The sequence below is a fragment of the Nerophis ophidion genome, linkage group LG09, assembly GCF_033978795.1.
Source record: "Nerophis ophidion isolate RoL-2023_Sa linkage group LG09, RoL_Noph_v1.0, whole genome shotgun sequence".
In the NCBI taxonomy this organism is placed as follows: domain Eukaryota; kingdom Metazoa; phylum Chordata; class Actinopteri; order Syngnathiformes; family Syngnathidae; genus Nerophis; species Nerophis ophidion.
The window spans coordinates 61,726,349-61,747,453 of NC_084619.1; the positions used below are offsets into that span (position 1 = coordinate 61,726,349).

Sequence of the window (21,105 nt, forward strand, 5' to 3'; positions counted from 1 at the left end):
TTGTATGGGAGACATTTATGATTATATTTATTACACTTCCTGTATGGGCACTCATGCAGCAGTGTTTCTGTGCAGGTGCAAGCGGTTGTCATGGCAACAACAACAAACATCAGCCTCTAGGAGTTGAGGCGGAGTCTCTGAGGGGTCACGAGGGGCCCGGTGACGCTTGTGTTCTGGTTCTGACTGCAGGGTCCAGACTGGTTCCCTCGTAGACCACCTTGTTTTTTATGGCGTCCTGGATCATCCTCTGCTGCACGCGCATCTTGGCGTTGTTCATGCGACAGTAAGACCTGCGCATGTGCACACTTCCTGTCAGCGCACCTGGCTGAACGTACCAAGTAGTTTTGACAAGTGAAATGAGACTGACCAGGAAGCCAAGGTGGTCAACAGGAATGCCGCCATGCCGACATCGTAGGACCTCCTGACGCGACCTACACAGTCAACGGGTGAGTCCAGACATGACTAATCGATCCGGCGTGTCGGAAACCATGGCGCGTGCACACTCACTCGTGACTAAAAAGTGCGCCAGTCCGGCAACAGCAGAACCTCCGGCTCCGTGCAGGACCGCTTCTCGGGCACAAGGCGTCTTCTGCACGTCCAGAATCCCAAGCAGGCGGAAACCCTGCACGCAGAAACGTACTCACTTTATTATGGACTCTGTCTGGACCTTGTCCTCCATGATACAAACCTTATTTGCACAGCTCACTTTTATTTTATTTAGAAAAAAAAAACATTTTTTGTTTTACGCATGAAAGAGCAATATTTAGACATTTGTATTGACTTGTTTGAGGCCACTTTGAAATATTTATGGTTTGGTTTTAGTTCAACCCTGAAACACCTAGTGTATCATAAGTGATACATAATTTTTTGAGCCCTTTAAATCAGATATGTTTTTTACATGTCAAAGAGCAATAATTACATATAAAGACGGTTTGGTTTCAATTTAAACCTGAAACGCCTAATGTATCGCAAGTGATACATACATTTTTGAACCCTCTACATTAAGATCAGATGCATGCATTACTCGTATAATCCACATGAGGGCAGTAATTGACTTAATAGAGGGCTCTACAGTCATCCTGCGAGATTGCCACGAAGCTGATTTCTGAAGAGAAACTCTGCCACATTTGAAAGAGATAAGCTAAGAATTTTTTTTTTTTTTTTTTTTGTTGAACCACATCAATATGAAGAGTTAATCCGTTGATGCAATGTAAAATTACACAATATGTCATACTATATTTTATAGGAAAACTGTTTTGAAAATGTGTGTATCAGATTTGAAACAGCAGGTATATAAATTAGTCAATAGGCATTTTATTGCATTTCATGCATTTTAAATACAGTGCATTGTACTTTTATGAGTAAAAACAATACAATACATTCAGATGTCACCAACCTTTTTGGAACCAAGAGCTACTTCTTGGGTACTGATTAATGCGAAGGGCTACCAGTTTGATACACACTTAAATAAATTTCCAGAAATAGCCAATTTGTTCAATTTACCTTTAATGAATAAATCCATACATCCATCTATCTATATCTATATCTATCTATATATATATATATATATATATATATATAAAAATAAATGTGTATTTCTGTCTGTCATTCCATAGTACATTTTTTTTTCCTTTTACGGAAGGTTTTTTGTAGACAATAAATGATTGAAAAAAACACCTAATTGAACAGTTTAAAAGAGGAGAAAACATGAAAAAAAATTTAATTAAATTTTGAAACATAGTTTATCTTCAATTTCGACTCTTTAAAATTCAAAATTCAACAAAAAAAAGAAGAGAAAAACTAGCTAATTCGAATCTTTTTGAAAAATGTTTAGAAATAATTTATGGAACATCATTAGTAATTTTTCCTGATTAAGGTTAATTTTAGAATTTTGATGACATGTTTTAAATAGGTTAAAATCAAATCTGCATTTTGTTAGAATATATAACAAATTGGACCAAGCTATATTTCCATCCATCCATCCATCCGTTTTCTACCGCTTATTCTCTTTCGGGGTCGCGGGGGGCGCTGGCGCCTATCTCAGCTACAGTCGGGCGGAAGGCGGGGTACACCCTGGACAAATCGCCAGATCATCGCAGGGCCAACACAGATATTTCTAACAAAGACAAATCATTATTTCTTCTAGATTTTCCAGAACACATTTTTTTAAAGAACTTCAAAAGACTTTGAAATAAGATTTACATTTGATTCTAAAGATTTTCTAGATTTGCCAGAATATTTTTTTTAATCTTAATCATAAAAAGTTTGCAGAAATATTTCACAAATATTCTTCGTCGAAAAAACAGAAGCTAAAATGAAGAATTAAATTAAAATGTATTTATTATTCTTTACAATAAAAAAAAATACTTGAACATTGATTTAAATTGTCAGGAAAGAAAAGGAAGGAATTTAAAAGGTAAAAAGGTACATGTGTTTAAAAATCCTAAAATCCTTTTTAAGGTTGTATTTTTTCCCTAAAATCGTCTTTCTGAAAGTTATAAGAAGCAAAGTAAAAAATAAATGAATTTATTTAAACAAGTGAAGACCAAGTCTTTAAAATATTTTCTTGGATTTTCAAATTCTATTTGAGTTTTGTCTCTCTTAGAATTAAAAATGTCGAGCTAAGCGAGACCAGCTTTCTAGTAAAGTAAAAAAAAAAAAAAAAAAAAAAAATAGAGGCAGCTCACTGGTAAGTGCTGCTATTTGAGCTATTTTTAGAACAGGCCAGCGGGCGACTCATCTGGTCCTTACGGGCTACCTAGTGCCCGCGGGCCCCGTGTTGGTGACCCCTGCTAATACATCATGTTTTTATAAGTAAAAACAATACAATGTGTTGAGTAAATGTGATCTCATTGTTATTAATGCTGTTTCTGTGTATCAAGAGAGAGGCTTGCTGTTGTTGTTTTGCGCCTCCAACAGGTTATATAAGGTAGTGCAGGCTCGCCTGTGTTATCATCACGTGATCTCTTCCGGTTCACTTCGCGCGAGAGAATATGAGAGACTCACAGAAAGAAGCGCGATGAAGTTGTGTTCTATTTTCCACAGTTACCGATGTTTTGTTTCCCGGTGCTGTGAGGCATTGTACTGAGCCATCCTTAAAATAAACCATCATCTTTCTTTTATATTCAACTTGAGTATTCATTGAAGATGAGTGAAGAAAGAAGAAACCCAACAGGTTATGGGCCCAGACATGCAACGGGAGGAAGATGGCAGCGCCTGGTCTTCGATGGAGACGAGGACAACTACGAACTTTGGGAAGTAAAATTTCTTGGTCGCATGAGACTTGAAGGTTTAAAGGACACAATACTTTCCTCTGGTGAAGTCGACCCAGAGAAGAATGCAGAATGTTTTGCAGAGCTAATCCAGTTCCTCGACGACAAAAGTCTGTCGTTGGTGATGAGAGATGCTGCTGACGATGGTCGCAAAGCACTACAAATTTTACGGCGCCATTATGCCAGTGATGGTAAGTCAAGAATTATTTCCCTGTACAACGAATTGTGTTCCCTGAAGAAAAACTCTGAAGAAACTATTACAGACTACATCATTAGAGCCGAAAAGATTGTGACTTCTTTAAGAAATACAAAGCAAGTAATAAGCGATGAGTTGAGCATTGCTATGGTTCTGCGGGGCCTACCGGAACCATACAAACCATTCGTCATTCACATGACACAGAGCAACGATGAAGTGACTTTTGTGGAGTTTAAGAGCAAACTACGAAGCTACGAAGAGACAGAGAAATTTGAACACAAACCAAATTCAGACAACGTAATGAAAGTGGACATAGCGTCAGCAACCTGTTATGGATGTGGGAATCGTGGACATTTTGCGAGAAATTGTCCCCACAAAACAACACCAAAGTGGTGCAACTATCACAGAAGCACAACACATACAGACGAGACGTGCAGAAGAAAAACCAAGCCTGACTCTGCTAAACAAACTATGGAGAAAGAAGAAGATTCAAAGGAAAGTGGCACCTCCTTTGTGTTCCAAGCCAGTCATTTGGTGCTTCCAGACGGCATCAAACAAAATGGACTGATGGTGGACTGTGGGGCGACGTCACACATAATCACTGAGAAGAGCAAATTTACACGATTTGATGAGACTTTTAACCCAAACAAACACTACATGGAGTTGGCTGATGGAACAAGGAAGAACAACGTGGCGCTGAAGAGAGGCGATGCAGTGGTTCTTCTACGCAACACGGAAGGGAAAAGTGTCCCTGTCACACTGAAGAACGCCTTGTTCATCCCTATCTACCCACAAGACTTCATGTCGGTGAAAGCAGCCACGACTGATGGAGCTCAAGTGATCTTCGAAGAAGGACAAAACCGGCTCATCACGAAAGAAGGAAACACCTTCAAGTTAGAAGTACACGAGAGACTGTACTACCTCAAAACGGTAAACCATCAAAAACCATACGATGACTCTGTGCATGACATGATGTCAAAAGACAAAGTGAATCTATGTTGTGATGTGAAAACATGGCACGAGATCTTGGGGCACTGCAATGTGAATGATGTGTTGAAGCTTCAAAATGTTGTGACAGGCATGACAGTTACAGGAGATACAAAGATAGAATGTGACATTTGTACACAAGGAAAATTCACTAACACTAGGAACAAATTACCTGATGTCAAAGCTAGTGCACCCCTAGAGCTGGTGCACACTGACTTGGCCGGCCCCATTGACCCAATTGGATTAGATGGGCATAAATATTCAGTCTCATTTACTGATGATTATTCAGGGGCAGTATTTGTTTACTTCTTGAAGAATTAGAGTGAAACTACCCTTGCGACAGAGAAGTTCATTGCAGACGTTTCCCCATATGGCAACGTAAAATGTATACGCTCAGATAATTGAACTGAGTTCACTGGAAACGATTTTCAAACACTTTTGAGAGAGAAAAGTATCAGACATGAAACTTCGTCACCTTATTCTCCTCATCAAAACGGTACAGCTGAAAGACAGTGGCGAACACTGTTTGAAATGGCAAGGTGTATGCTATTAGAAAAAGAGTTACCAAAAACATTATGGCCTTATGCTGTTCAAAGTGCCGCTCACATTCGGAACAGATGTTACAATGACAGAACAAAGAACACACCATATTTCATGCTAACTGGAAAGAAGCCCAACATTTCAAAAATGTGGGTGTTTGGCTCGGAGTGTTACGCATACACTCACACTCACAAGAAACCTGAACCAAGGTGTGAGAAAGGAGTATTTGTGGGCTATAGTAAAATTAGTCCAGCATACTTGGTCTATGATCCACAGTCAAGAAAAGTGTCAAAACACAGACTGGTAAAATTCACCAAAAAGAACACTGCAGAAAAAGACACACAAACAAATGCATATGACTTGGACATCCCAGATTGCGAAAGCAATGAAACCAAATTACCTGACACTGTGTCAGAAAAATCAGTGACCATCGAAAGTCAAACTGTACCTCAAAATGATGTTGACAACCAAACACAAACTCTCGAAGTAGAGGAAGACGTGGTGTTAGATGATGCCACAACTAACATAGAGACTAGGATAGAACAAAGAGGTCGTTACCCAAAGAGAGAGAGAATTGTTCCTCCAAAATACTTAGAGGAATATGTAACAAATATTGATGATATCAATGAAAGCCATGACATTATTGATCACTGTTGCAGGGCAGTGTGTGGAGTCCCACAGACGTATAAAGACACCCTGATGTCATCAGAGGCAGCCAGCTGGGAAAAAGCCATGAAAGACGAATTGGCATCTCTCAAAGAAAATGACACATTTGAACTAACAACATTACCAAAAGGGAAAAATGCAATAGGCGGAAAGTGGGTTTATGCCCTCAAAGAAAACACAGAGAAAGGACAGCTTTTCAAAGCTAGATATGTTGCCAAAGGATACAGTCAAACTGAAGGTATAGATTATCAAGAAACATTTGCACCAACTGCAGACATTACTTCTGTGCGTGCATTGATGCAAATAGCTGTTCAAAATGACCTCACCGTCCACCAGATGGATGTGAAAACGGCATATTTACATGCCCCCATTGATGAAGAGATATACCTAGATCAACCAGAAGGTTTTCAGAAAACATCGGACACAGGTGAAAAACTAGTATTTAGGTTGAAGAAATCAATCTATGGCCTAAAACAATCAGGAAGAAATTGGTACAAACTTCTAAATGACCATTTAGAGCAAAACAATTTCAAAAGAAACCTATCTGCTCATTGTGTCTACCGAAAACAAACAGAAAATGAAACAGTCATTGTCATCATCTGGGTGGACGACCTGATCATTGCTGCAAGTAGCAAAGAAGCACTTGAGCAATTCAAAAACATAATGAAAGCCAAATTCAACATGAAAGACCTCGGTAAGATATCTTATTTCCTGGGTATTCATTTTGAACGGAAACAGAATGAAATCAAGATGGATCAAAAGATGTACATACAAAAGATGCTTGAAAGGTTTGGCATGTCAGAATGCAAACCTAGAAGCACTCCTGAACAGAAAGTAGAACTGAACAAAAATCCAGTTAATAGACAGAGGTCCAACATATTGATGTCAAATATCATTTCATTCGTGAGGCACTCACTGAAGGGAAAATTTAATTGGTCTACTGTCCTACAGAAGACATGGTTGCAGACATCTTATCAAAACCTACTACAAGAGCCAAGATTGACAAATTCAAATTATTCTTTTTTGGAAACTAATGTGTTTCACTGTTTCATGGTCATGAGATCAAGGGGGGGTGTTGAGTAAATGTGATCTCATTGTTATTAATGCTGTTTCTGTGTATCAAGAGAGAGGCTTGCTGTTGTTGTTTTGCGCCTCCAACAGGTTATATAAGGTAGTGCAGGCTCGCCTGTGTTATCATCACGTGATCTCTTCCGGTTCACTTCGCGCGAGAGAATATGAGAGACTCACAGAAAGAAGCGCGATGAAGTTGTGTTCTATTTTCCACAGTTACCGATGTTTTGTTTCCCGGTGCTGTGAGGCATTGTACTGAGCCATCCTTAAAATAAACCATCATCTTTCTTTTATATTCAACTTGAGTATTCATTGAAGATGAGTGAAGAAAGAACAAACCCAACACAATGCATGGTTGTTTTTTAAAGTAAAAACGATACAATGCATGGTTGTTTTTTATAAGTAAAAAGAATGATCCATCCATGATCACCTGGTCTTTGTGAAGCAGGACTCAAAACACCATATCGTTTGTTTTCCTTCAGTCTCGTCTTTTAAATAGCAACTTCCGTTTCCGGTATTTAGGAACATTTGTGTATTTCAAAATAAATTCGAAAAAACCAGCCGTTCTTTGCTCATAATTTCCATTTATGAAAGAAAATGAATCAATGACCAAAATATTTGCTGACCACGCAACTATTCTTTCATACGCGCTTCCTTTTTGTCTTGACTAATAAAGAGGCTGCTCGAGTTTCAACTATTAAAGCATGCCTTATTTGACCAAGTAAAATAGATTAAAGCAACACTTGACATAAAATCTTAGTAATTAGGTTAATGCGAAAAAGACAATTACACCGAGGGAGAACATAACATTATTTCTTAATTAATGACGCCAGAGACTAGCCAGCGAGCTAACCTTGGTCCATTACGTCATTTCCATCGCTTACTTTTTTGTTGCTCTCCTCTTCATCTTCGGCCATTTCACACCACACCTGAACTTTATAAATTCACTTTCTTTAAACAAATAAATAAATAAATAAATATACACTTTAAGGACCAATCGACCTTTGCAGCAGTTACATATACGCTGTGCTGAACTGGTCCGACGCCTTGCAATGTCCGACCACTCCAGGAAATGCCACCGCACAGCTTTATGGTTCCGCTTCATTGCAGCATTTCCGCAACATAAACGACGAATTTATATTTGCTAAAATTAACTTAACTTATGCAGCGTATTTAACTAAGAAGATGACGTCACAAACCTTAACCGTGTTTGATACCATGAATTGATTAACGTGGACCCCGACTTAAACAAGTTGAAAAACTTATTCGGGTGTTACCATTTAGTGGTCATCCATCCATCCATCCATTTCCTACCGCTTATTCCCTTTTAGGGGTCGCGGGTGGCATTTAGTGGTCAATTATACGGAATATGTACTGAACTGTGCAATTTACTAATAAAAGTGTCAATCAATCAATAACAAATGATGTCGATTAATTACCAGTTATTACAACGCAAAGTAGGTGTTGTGTGGGTTTTACACGTCCTTGCTTCAAAATAGGAGTTCCCATACCGGGAGTCGAACCCGGGCCGCCTGGGTGAAAACCAGGAATCCTAACCGCTAGACCATATGGGACGTGCTCAGTCTAAGTCTGTAGTTATGACGAAATCGAGGCGGAGTCAACTCAAATTGTTTTTATTATACATGTGAAAGACAACAAAGACGTTGGAGACACATTCATTCATTCATCTTTAGACACGCCCACTTCCCCCCTCCCATTGTTTCATAAGTTCTCCCCGCAGGTGAATGACGTCGGTGTGGGAGGGGCTATGACTTGTAATGACGTGACACTGCATTTAGTGGACTGATGTGGACACAAGGTGTGCAGGTTGGATTCCCTCAGCAGGAAGTGATGTCATCATTTGCCGCCTTGGACTCTGTGGTCATCCTCCCGTCCCCTCCCTCGGGTCCGGGACTTGGAGGCCCCAGGTCGCCGTCCTTGGAGCTGCTGGTGCTGGCGGCTCTGGCGATCCGGCTGAGCGTGTGCTCGTACGGCGGCGGCAGGTAGACCATGAGGAAGACGCCGTCCGTGGCATCCTGCTCGGAGGCGGAGCTCGGCAGCCGCTGCTGATGCTGCTGGCGGTCTCGGCGGAGCGACGACAGCAGCTGGCAGTTCCGTTCGGGGTCCTGCAGGTCCTCCAGGGCGATCACGTTGGCCAATCCCAGCTTCCCGTTGAAGACCAAGCCCCGCCTGCGCCGCCACAGCACGAAGCCCAGAGCGCTGAGGAGGAGGAGGATGAAGGAGACGGTTGCTATGGCGATGGTGGTGATGGACCCTGCACCGATGGCCTCCCCGCCAGAACTCTGCAATCACAAGTCACATGACATATAGGTCACATGACGCCATAACGTCAAGATCATCCAAAAAATTGGAGGACGTTCGTTATTATAATTCTTCAAAAAAAAAAAAAAGTTTAAATATTTTTTTTTGTTCATTCCCGCGCTTACTTATAAGTCAACATCCACTTGTAGCCTGTTTTATCATCATTTATTTACTAAATAAAAATATTGCAAGAATCGGTTTGAAACCAGTGAGCGCCGTGTGGCCATGTCCTGTCAGTGCTTGTCCAGCAGAGGGCGCCCATGACGCAGTCAGGACTAATGTAGTACTGCCTTATAACCGCTAAAGGGCAGTAAAGAGCACGACGGGCAAAAGATTCCACTAAGTATTAAGTTGCTGTGTATTTCTTTAGTGTTCATAGAATAAAATGAAACTTGTTACTTTATTTTAAAATAAATAGTAAACAAATACATTACGAAACATTTTGTATTTATATATAATTCATGTCTTTTCTACTTCAGAAGTAAAACATTGGAAACTTGCTACCTTATTGTAAAATGGCAAAAAATATTACATATGTATAAGAACAAAAATATTTTTATAAATATGTATTAAATAGATGTATTTTTGTATTTTTTTCCAGTATATAATTAAAAAATAATTTATGTCTTTGATATTCATACACTTTAGAAGTAAAACATTGGAAACTTGTTACCTTATTGTAAAATAGCCAAACATATTACCTAGGTATGATTATATGTATATATATATATATATAAAACATATTTTTTTCCAGTATATAATTAGAAAATAATTTATGTCTTTGATATTCATACACTTTAGAAGTAAAACATTGGAAACTTGTTACCTTATTGTAAAATAGCCAAACATATTACCTAGGTATAATTATATATATATATATATATATATATATATATAAAACATTTTTTTTCCAGTATATTCGTTTTTAAAATCACTTACGTCTTTGATATTCATACACTTTAGAAGTAAAACATTAAAAATTTGTTACCTTATTGTAAAAATAATAGTACAAAAAAAAAATACAAAAAACGTTCATAAAAAATATACATAATTAAATATACATATATATATATATTTATATACACATATATATATATACATATATATATGTATATATAGATATACTATATGTATATATACATATATATATATATATATATATGTATATATAGATATACTACAACCGGGCAGAAGGCGGGGTATACCCTGGACAAGTCACCACCTCATTGCAGGGCATATATATATATATATATATATGTATATATAGATATACTATATATATATATATATATATATATATATATATATATATATATATATATATATATATATATATATATGTATATGTATATATAGATATACTACAACCGGGCAGAAGGCGGGGTATACCCTGGACAAGTCACCACCTCATTGCAGGGCATATATATATATATATATATATATATATATACATATATATATATATATGTATATATATATATTCAAGGAAATACGGTATATATATATATATATATATATATATATATACCGTATTTCCTTGAATTGCCGCCGGGGCGCTAATTGATTTAAAACCCCTTCTCACTCCTGCGCTTACCAAAGGCATGCGGTAAAAGTAAGCATGCGGTAATGATTAAAAACCTCTTCTCACTCTGGCATTTACCAAAGGTATGCAGTATAAATTTGAGTGTGATGTAAACTTGGACCTTAAATCCTACTGAATAGCTCTTAATCTTCTTCCCTTTATGTGATTTCAAATTACCGGTATTGAAATCAGCCTCCTCCATTTTGAAAATGATGACAGGGGAAGTGTCACTCGTGATATCACGAGTTTGACCAGGCGGTAATACTAAGCATGCGCTAATTATTTTGGGAAGCGAGTTTGACCCGGCAGTAATTCAAGGCAGGCGCATACTATATGCCCTGCGGCAATTCAAGGAAATACGGTATATATTATATGTATGTACATATTTATATATATATACATTTGGATGTGTATACTTAATCCCATATTTATATGTATATTTTTCATAAATATGTTTTTGTATTATATATTTTTTTAATTATATCCTGGGAGAAAAAAAAAAAAATATATATATATATATATATATACACATACATATACATATACATATATATTTTTTGAAATTGTATGTATTTTTATTTCTTTAATTTAGAATCACTTTGTGGCATGTATATATATATATAAATATATATATATATATATATATATATATATATATATACACATGGGGGGGGGGGGGGGGGGGTATGTGTGTGTACTCACAGCAGGCTGTCTGTCCGTGGATGGCAGTGCAGACGCTCCGGTCCACCAGTCCAAAGAGTCTCGACCAGCAGGTCCAAACTTTGTCCAGCTGCTGTCCAGAAGAGTCCGCATGGTGGGAGGCCAACGTGGTCGGGAGCCTCAGCGAGCTGTTGGAGCTTTGGCCACTGAGCGCGCTCAGACATACACGGTGGCGCCAAAAAGATCACCAATCCGCTAAGAGCAACCCAGCCACACTGACAGCTGTCAGCACCACAACTGCATCCATATGGAGCAGGGGGAGGGAGCGTGTGTGTGTGTGTGTGTGTGTGAGTGTGTATGTGTGCGTGCGTGTGTCCTTAGTGCTGCTGAGCCTCAGTGATCTGTTTTTGTCACGTCAACTGTGTCACATGTTATCATGATGACAATAATTCCTGAAAAAGTTGTGCTTGATGCGTGAATATACATTCCAGGGGCTTCCAAAGTGCGGGCCGAGGGCCAATTGTGACCTATAGACTATCAATAGCACAATTGTTAGCATTTTAATATTACCATGTTAGCATTTTAAACACATTTTTGCAGGTACACACCTCAGAGTAATACATCATGGTATTTAAAGGCCTACTGAAATGAGATTTTCTTATTTAAACGGGGATAGCAGGTCCATTCTATGTGTCATACTTGATCATTTCGCGATATTGCCATATTTTTGTTGAAAGGATTTAGTAGAGAACATCGACGATAAAGTTCGCAACTTTTGGTCGCTAATAAAAAAGCCTTGCCTGCACCGGAAGTATCAGACGATGTGCGCGTGACGTCACGGGTTGTAGGGCTCCTCACATCTGAACATTGTTTATAATCATGGCCACCAGCAGCAAGAGCGATTCGGACCGACAAAAGCGACGATTTCCGCATCAATATGAGCGAGAATGAAAGATTCGTAGATGAGGAAAGTTAGAGTGAAGCACTAGAAAAAAAATGGCGTCATCATTGATATATAAACTATCAGACTGCGTGGTCGGTAATAGTGGGTTTCAGTAGGCCTTTAAAACGTTTTATTTAGAATTTTAGCATGCTAGCTGTTTTGCTAATTTTGCAGGTATACACCTTAGCGTCGAATACTTTGTCACTTGAAGATTGAGGACTGTTAGCATGCTAACATTAGCTAGCATACTGTTTTTTAAGCTAATTTTGTCAGTATACATCCCAGTCAAATTTTTGTACTTGACGGATGCTAACATTAGCACGCTAGCATTTTAAACTGATTTTTCAGGTACACACCTCAGAGTAATATATCATGATATCTGACACATGTTAAAGTTAGCATTTTAGCATGCTAGTTGTTTTGCTAATTTTGCAGATATACACCTTTGCGTCAAATACTTTGTCACTTGAAAGATGATACTTCTTAGCATGCTAACATTAGCAGCACACTTCTCTTTAGCAAATTTTGTCAGTAAACACCTCAGCCATATTTTTGTACTTAATGCATGCTAACGTTAACACCAATTTCCCCTATAATTTTTAATACAGTATGTGTGAGCAAATGGCAAAACCCCTTAAGCATTCAGTGGCGCACATGTGAGCAACGGCAGACGTGCACACTGTTATGCGCTTATATTTTTATTCAATTTTGTGCGCAGCCTAGATTTGCCGTGCGCAGGGGACGCGTGAGCAGTGTGCAATGGCACAGGCGCGTACCTTAAAATGTTAGCACGCTAGCATTTTAAACACATTTTTCAGGTACACACCTCAGAGTAATACATCATGGTATTTAACACGTTATGGTTACAATTTTACAATGCTAACATTAGCATGCTAGCTGTTTTTTAATGATTTTGCAGTTATACACCTTTGCGTCAAATATTAAGTCACTTGACAAATGCCACTTGTTAGCATGTTCAGTATGCTAGCTTTTTAAAAAAAGCTAATTTGATAAGTATACACCGCAGTCATATTTAGGTATTTGATGCATGCTAACATTAGCGTGCTAGCATTGTAAACACATTTTTCAGGCACACACCTCAGAGTAATATACTGTGGTACTCGACACATGTTGCAGTTAGCATTTTAGTATGCTAACAGTAGCAAGCTAGCTTTTTTTTTTTTTTAGCTTATTTTGCAGGTATACACCTTAGCATCAAATATTTTGTTACTTGATGCCCGATACCTGTTAGCATACTAGCTTTTTCTTGAGCTAATTTTGTTGATTTATATAACCGAGTCACATTTTGGTATTTGATGCATGCTAACATTAGCATACTAGCATTGTAAATACATTTTCAGGTACACACCTCAGAGTAATATACTTTGGTACTTGACATATATTGCAGTTAGCATTTTAGCATGCTAACAGTGGCATGCTAGCTTTTTATTTATTTATTTATTTTAGCTTATTTTGCAGGTATACACCTTAGCATCAAATATTTTGTTATTTGACGCACGATACCTGTTAGCATGCTGGATTTTTCTTCAGCTAATTTTGTTGGTTTGTACCTGAGTCACATTTCGGTACTTGATGCATGCTAAAATTAGCATGCTAGCATTGTAAACACACTTTTCAAATATTTTGGCACGTAATACATGTTGCAGTTAGCATCTTAGCATGCTAACATTAGCATGCTAGCTTTTTTTTTTATAGCTGATTTACACCTCAGTGATATATATATTTTCGCGTTTCACTAATGTTAAACGTAAGCCTACAGTTGTTAGCATGCTAGCGTCTTTATTTTTTAGCTCATTTTGCTGTCATTTTTCGTTGCTTGCCGCTACTTGGCTGGCTTGCTAACTGTTAGTATTTTAGCTCGGCTTAGGCTCTGCAACTTCTACGTAAAATTTCGACTGGTATAGTGTATACTATCCTAATTTTAAGGTAAAAACTACAAAATTGGCCGCCGCATCCATTGGTTTATCAATCTCAGCAGCCCAATATAGATCATACATCCATCCATCCTTTTCTACCGCTTGTCCCTTTCTTATATTGAATATAAACATTGAACATAGATGTTTGTATAAAATATATCATGAGGTGTGTACATCTTTTCAATTAGCATGAAAATAAAAGATTCCACTGACCAGACTGACCACATTGTGGCGACGCCCAATGACAGGCCACGCCCCTGCGTGGAAAGTGTGTCACATGTCAGGGTCACATGCGCACATTGGGGTCAAAGCCGCTTTGCTTCCCGCCGGGCTCCAAACTTTATTAAAACGTCTTGGGCTCACTTCCTGTTTAATTACCAATCGGCTCCGCCCCAAACAACATCGGCTTGATGTGACGCTCCCGCCAAAATAAGGGCGCGCGTGAAAGCTGCTGAGGTCGGCCGGGGATTGATCTCTAATCCCGATAGCCAAGTGAACATTGTGCTGCGCGCACACAAGTCGCCATGACACCACGGCTCACACTTAACGCCCGTAAATCCTCTCTGGCGTGCTCACGCTCGCCAACATCTGCTCCTCGCACGCGGCCGGGACGCCACGGTGGCCTACTTCCTGCGACATGCCGTGTCAGCGGGAAAAAAAACCAAAAAACGACATTTTGAGCGAGGTGACCCACAAACTCGCACTCAAGCCGGTGGTTTGAGCATTCGCATGTGACTTTCGCGAACGAATCGAGTTTTTTGAACGGCTCTTTATATTCACAATGAGAACAGATTACCAGCTAGAAAATGAGTCCGATTATCAATAAAGGAAATCTAACTTTTTTTCCATAAACTGTCACTAGGAGCCTTTTGAACGGCTCTTTGAAAGGAACGACTCTTAAAGATCTGACTCTCTTTAAAGAGTCGTAAATCATGCTGTTATTGTACACCATAAACTCAGCCAGAACGTTCCATAAGTCAAGGGTGAGTCACATGATCAAAACCCAGCTATGAAGGCTCCGCCCCTCCCTTCTGCACTGGATCAGCACTGATTGGTTGACTTGAATGACTCTAAGATCCGACTCAACCTTGTTCTTATTGGACGCCAAAAAGTCGGCCCGAACGTTCCATAAGTCAAGGGGGAGTCACGTAATCAAAAAACGCGCTATAAAGGCTCCGCCCCTCCCGTCTGCACTAGGTCAGCGCTGATTGGTCGACTTGAACGACTCTTTTAGATCCGTCTCAACCGTATTCTTATTGGACGCCATAAACTCGGCCACAACGTTCCATAAGTCAAGGGTGAGTCACGTGATCAAAAATACACGCTATGGAGGCTCCGCCCCACCCGTCAGCACTAGGTCAGCGCTGATTGGTCGACTTGAACGACTATTTTAGATCCGACTCTCTTCCAAGAGTCGTAAATCGTGTTCTTATTGGACGCCATAAACTTGGCCAGAACGTTCCATAAGTCAAGGGTGAGTCACATGATCAAAACCCCGCTCTGAGGGCTCCGCCCCTCCCGTCTGCACTGGGTCAGCATTGATTGGTCGACTTGAACGACTCTTTTAGATCCGACTCAACCGTGTTCTTATTGGACGCCATAAACTCGGCCAGAACGTTCCATAAGTCAAGGGTGAGTCACGTGATCAAAAAAACACGCTATGGAGGCTCCGCCCATCCCGTCAGCACTAGATCAGCGCTGATTGGTCAACTTGAACGACTCTTTTAGATCTGACTCTCTTCCAAGAGTCGTACATCGTGTTCTTATTGGACGCCATAAACTCGGCCAGAACGTTCCATAAGTCAAAGTTGAGTCACATGATCAAAACTCTGCTATTAAGTCTCCGCCCCTCCCGTCTGCACTGGGTCAGCGCTGATTGGTCGACTTGAACGACTCTTTTAGATCCTACTCATCCGTGTTCTTATTGGACGCCATGAAGTCGGCCAGAATGTTCCATAAGTCAAGGGTGAATCACGTGATCATGATCAAAACCCCGCTGTGAAGGTTCCGCCCCTCTCTTCTACACTTGGTCAGCGCTGATTGGTCGACTTGAACGACTCTTTAAGATCCGACTCTCTCGAATGAGTCATAAATCGTGCTCTTATTGGACGCCATTACTAACCCAGAACGTTGCATAAATCAAGGATGAGTCACATAATCAAAACCCAGCCATGAAGACTCCGCCCCTCCCGTCTGCACTTGGTCAGCGCTGATTGGTCAACTTGAACGACTCTTTTAGATCCGACTACAGCGTGTTCTTATTGGACGCCATAAAGTCGGCCAGAATGTTCCATAAGTCAAGGGTGAATCACGTGATCATGATCAAAACCCCGCTGTGAAGGTTCCGCCCCTCTCTTCTGCACTTAGTGAGCACTGATTGGTCAACTTGAACGACTCTTTTAGATCCGACTCAACCGTGTTCTTATTGGACGCCATAAACTCGGCCAGAATGTTCCATAAGTCAAGGGTGAGTCACGTGATCATGATCAAAACCCTGCTATTAAGGCTCTGCCCCTCCCGTCTGCACTGGGTCAGCGCTGATTGGTCGACTTGAACGACTCTTTAAGATCCATCTCTCTTCAAAGAGTCTTAAATCGTGCTCTTATTGGACGCCATAAACTTGGCCAGAACGTTCCATAAGTCAAGGGTGAGTCACATGATCAAAAAACGCGCTATGAAGGCTCTGCCCCGCCCGTCTGCACTGGGTCAGCGCTGATTGTTGACTTGAACGACTCTTTAAGATACGACTCTCTTGAAAGAGTCTTAAATTGTGCTCTTATTGGACGCCATGAACTCGGCCTAAACCGGGGGAGTCACAAGATCAAAACCCCGCTATGAAGGCTCCGCCCCTCCCATCTGCACTAGGTCAGGGGTGATTGGTGGAGTGCTGCTCATCACAATGTTTAATCAAGCGGAGAACACGCACAACAAATACAGGAAGTGATAAATAATATTCCGAACAAACGACATCATCATCTTTGGGCGAAGTTAGCGGCGCCGACGCCGTCTCGGCGGTCAGGCCACGATGTCATAGAGTCTGCCCACGCGGCCCAGCCACTCGCGCAGCGCTTGGCGCACGCGGTTGTCAGCCACGTGGCATGCCAGCTGGCTGAGGCTGGGGTAGAGCGCCGGCTGCAGCGCCAGGAAGGTGGAGTCGGACAACAGGAGGACCTGGTTGAGGACGGTCAGCACCATGTTGGTCCAGGCCTGCGGGGCGAGACACGTTCCGGATGGTTCCTAGCACGACACAGAGGAGGCGGTTGCCGGGACAACCGGAATGACGCTTACCTGGATCTGGGCCTCGGCGTCCCTCAGAGACACGCCGTGAGAACTGAAGGTGGAGCCGGAACGCGAGCGGTTCTCCTGCCTTAGGACTTCTGGTCCGGCGCTGACCGAGTGCCTCAGCGGGGGTCCTTGCTTGTCCACCAGCTGCTGGGGCCTCTGGGGCGGCTCCACAGGGCCCCTCCCCTCCCTGGCGCCGCGGTGGAGGTGGTTCTGCTGCTTCCTGCGCTTGTAGTCGCTCACCAGCTTGCTGAAGCTGCGGTCCGCTGCCATGGAGTACAGTTTGCTGCCCGCGCTCTCCCACCAGTCCTTCCTTCGGCCCCAAGAAGAGCCGCGCCCGCTCAGGAAGCTGTGAGGGAGACTTCCTGTGCAGCTGCGAAGCGGACAGAAAGCGGGTCAGGCGTTCGGCCGGGAAGACCGTCGCATGACACCACGTCCCACCTGTATCCTGGACTCTGAGTGGGCGTGTCCCCTGGCGACGCCGTGCTCGTCTCCGCCGTCTGACTCGGCGACGTGGGGGTGGAGGCCTCGGACTGGAAAAGCGGCAGGAAGAAGGCGGGATCGGCGCCCCGGGGCGGGGGTGGCGGCAGGGGCGTGTCCTCCAGCGCGCTCTCCAGGTCGCGGTGCATCTGGATGTAGCTGCTGCACAAGTCCGCGCAAAGCTTGTGGAGACGCTTGACCAGCCACGCCCAGTCGGCGCCGCCCCCTGGCGCTACGCTCAGGGACGTCATGGCGGCTCGCCACTGGTGGCGCTGGTCCCGTCCGCGGGGGGGACTCACCTGATGGTGACCCGTGCATCAGTGCGTGTGTGTGTGTGCGTGTGTGTGTGTGTGTGTCACCTGTGCCGTCTCTTCAAAGATGTCCTCGTCCTCTGAGGACGCCGATCCAGGATGAGAAGAGTCGGAGCTTCCCTCCTCTTCCTCATAAAGCATCCTCTTCACCTAGCGAGAAAGGTGAGAGTGAAATCCCGGGACGCCAAGGAGGCGGGGGGGCTAACAGCCCGCCTGGTACCTGCTGGGCCGTCATGGCGTCCGCCTGGCTCAAGATGGCGCTCAGCAGCGTCTGCACGTAAAGGCTGAAGCTCATGGCGGACTGGCGGTAGAGGTTGGCGGCGCCGCACACGCCCGACACCTTCATCAGCAGGTACTTGAGGCCCGGGCGGGTGTCAAAGTCCCGCGCCGTCCTGTGGACGAGGCGCGCGCGCTTGAGGGTTGTGGTGCGCGCCAGGCGGGCGGCCGAGTCGCACTCACCTGTACGAGTCCAGCAGCAGGTCCAGGATGATGGAAAGGTTGGTCATGGACACGTAGCGCAGGAAGCCCGCCGCGGGTCGCCCAGGGTCAGGGGTGACGGGCGTCGCCCTCTCCTGACCTTCAGGCTGCTTGACAAACTCCTCCAAGAGGATGTCGGACAAGTTCTGGAGCAGAACCTGATGGGACAGCAGGCTGACCACGATGGTCCTGAACGGAATCCTGCGGCAGCACAAACAATACTGATGGCGCTACTACAATGTGTGTACAGTAGTGCTATTCATTGTGTGCAGCAGTACTACAATGTCTTTACACTACTACCAAGTGTGTACAGTTGTACTATTTATTGTGTAGAGCAGTACTACCAAGTTTGTGCAGAACTACCAAGTGTGTACAGTAGTACTACCAAGTGTGTACAGTTTTAATATAATATGTGTGCAGTACTACCAAGTGTAAACAGTAGTACTACAAAGTTTGCGCAGTAGCAATACAATGTTTGTACAGTACTACCAAGTGTGTACAGTAGTAATACAATGTTTGTGCAGTACTACCAAGTGTGTACAGTAGTACTACTATGTGTGTTCAGTACTACCAAGTGTGTATAGTAGTACTATTATGTACTATTATGCTACTACAGTATACTATAGTACTATTATACAGTAGTATCAAGTGTGTACAGTAGTACTACCAAGTGTGTACAGTTGTAATATAATGTGTGTGCAGTACTACCAAGTGTAAACAGTAGTACTACAAAGTTTGCGCAGTAGCAATACAATGTTTGTACAGTACTACCAAGTGTGTACAGTAGTAATACAATGTTTGTGCAGTACTACCAAGTGCGTAAAGTAGTACTACTATGTGTGTGCAGTACTACCAAGTGTGTACATTAGTACTATTATATACTATTATGCTATTATAGTATACTATACTATAGTATAGTATACTATAGTACTATTATGCAGTAGTATCAAGTGTGTACAGTTGTAATATGTGTGTGCAGTACTACCAAGTGTGTACAGTAGTACAACAATGTGTGTGCAGTAGTACCAAGTATCAAGTGTGTACAATAGTACTACCAAGTGTGTACAGTTGTAATATAATGTGTGTACAGTACTACCAAGTGTGAACAGTAGTAATAAAATGAGTGTGTAGTACTACAAAGTGTGTATAGTAGTACTATGTGTGTGCAGTAGTACTATGTGTGTGCAGTAGTACCAAGTGTGTACAGCAGTACTAATATGTGTTTACAGTACTACCAAGTGTGTACAATAGTATCACCAAGTGTGTTGAGTAGTACTACAATGTGTTTACAGTACTACCAAGTGTGTACAATAGTATCACTAAGTGTGTTGATTAGTACTACAATGTGTTTACAGTAGTACCAAGTATGCAGAGTAGTAGTGCGATGTGTCTTACCCAACTTTCCTAAAGAGCAGCACAAAAAAACAAAGACATCATTTAGTAACGGGAGTACTTTTGTGTGTGTGTGTGTGTGTGTGTGTGTGTGTGTGTGTGTGTGTAGATCACCTCTTCGGAGCATGCCCAGTGGAGTGGTGGTCAGGTGGCAACTCAATGATCAAAACACACGACTGAGCGTGCTCAAAACCGTCCTTGTTGTTGGGTGTCTTTGGAGAACATTGACTGTCCAACATGAACACCTGCAAAATGATTGGACTAGTTAGAACGAATCAGAAGACCAGTTAGAACCAGTCAGAAGAACAGTAAATCAGAAGAGAAGTTAGAACCTGTCAGAAGAACAGTTAGATATAGCCAAAAGAACGGTTACGATACACCAGAAGAAAAGTTAGAACCAGTCACGAGAACATATAGAACTAGTTAGACTAACAGTAAAAACTTGTCAGACGAACAGTTAGAACCAATACGAAGACCAGTTAGAACCAGTCAGAAGAGAAGTTACAACTAGTCAGAAGAACAGTTAGAACCAGTCAGAAGAGAAGTTACAACTAGTCAGAAGAACAGTTAGAACCAGTCAGAAGAGAGTATAGAATCCAGTCACAAGAACAGTTACAACCAGCCAGAAGAAGAGTTACAACCAATCATAAGAACAGTCAGGGGCGCTGAAAAGGGGGGGTAAAGGAGACGGATTTTAGGGGCCCATGATTGCGGGGGACCCAGAGAGGCCCCTAATGATGATGAAATTATAATACAGAGGGGTCCTGTAAAGATACAGGGGCCCTGTAAAGATTATTTTCATGGGACCCAAAATCCCTAGCGGCGCCCCTGGGAACAGTTAAACTCAACCAGTCAAACAGTAAGAACTAGTCCGAAGAACACTAAATCAGTAGAGAAGTTAGAACCTGTCAGTTCAGTTAGAAATAGCCAAAAGAACAGTAAGAAATAGCCCAAAAAACAAGTTAACACCAATCAGAAGAACAGTAA

At 41.9% G+C, this 21,105-nt stretch overlaps 2 protein-coding genes and 1 non-coding gene across 6 annotated transcripts in view; all 3 read right to left on the reverse strand.

The window, feature by feature from the left end:
* On the reverse strand, window positions 1-7,810 carry LOC133559582 (cytochrome c oxidase assembly protein COX20, mitochondrial). Its single transcript, XM_061911468.1, has 4 exons — window positions 7,617-7,810; window positions 508-622; window positions 368-431; window positions 1-290 (listed from the first exon to the last, which is right to left on the reverse strand). Exons 1-4 carry the CDS (start codon window positions 7,647-7,649, stop codon window positions 146-148), a joined length of 357 nt encoding a protein of 118 aa, XP_061767452.1. The 5' UTR covers window positions 7,650-7,810; the 3' UTR covers window positions 1-145.
* A 424-nt stretch (window positions 7,811-8,234) lies between these two features.
* Window positions 8,235-8,306, reverse strand: trnae-uuc (transfer RNA glutamic acid (anticodon UUC)). The gene has a single exon. It is a non-coding gene; the product is annotated as a tRNA-Glu (tRNA).
* An 8,750-nt stretch (window positions 8,307-17,056) lies between these two features.
* arfgef3 (ARFGEF family member 3) overlaps window positions 17,057-21,105 on the reverse strand; it is a 40,394-nt gene continuing 36,345 nt past the window's right edge. For all 4 annotated transcript variants that reach the window (XM_061911466.1, XM_061911467.1, XM_061911464.1 and 1 more), the window contains 7 exons: window positions 20,233-20,363; window positions 18,709-18,927; window positions 18,470-18,641; window positions 18,298-18,399; window positions 17,900-18,237; window positions 17,465-17,831; window positions 17,057-17,383 (listed from right to left, as the gene is read on the reverse strand). In XM_061911466.1, the coding sequence (XP_061767450.1) occupies window positions 17,192-17,383; window positions 17,465-17,831; window positions 17,900-18,237; window positions 18,298-18,399; window positions 18,470-18,641; window positions 18,709-18,927; window positions 20,233-20,363 (1,521 nt within the window). In that variant the 3' untranslated portion in view covers window positions 17,057-17,191. The remainder of the gene's footprint in view (window positions 17,384-17,464; window positions 17,832-17,899; window positions 18,238-18,297; window positions 18,400-18,469; window positions 18,642-18,708; window positions 18,928-20,232; window positions 20,364-21,105) is intronic.

Bases quoted from the DNA above. Each gene is read 5' to 3' on its own strand.
- LOC133559582 (XM_061911468.1), bottom strand. From the start codon at position 7,649: ATGGCCGAAGATGAAGAGGAGAGCAACAAAAAA. The intron at 623-7,616 runs GTAAGCGATGGA...TTCTGCGTGCAG, and splicing joins AAGAGGAGAGCAACAAAAAA to GGTTTCCGCCTGCTTGGGAT. The intron at 291-367 runs GTCAGTCTCATT...GCACATGCGCAG, and splicing joins TTGACCACCTTGGCTTCCTG to GTCTTACTGTCGCATGAACA.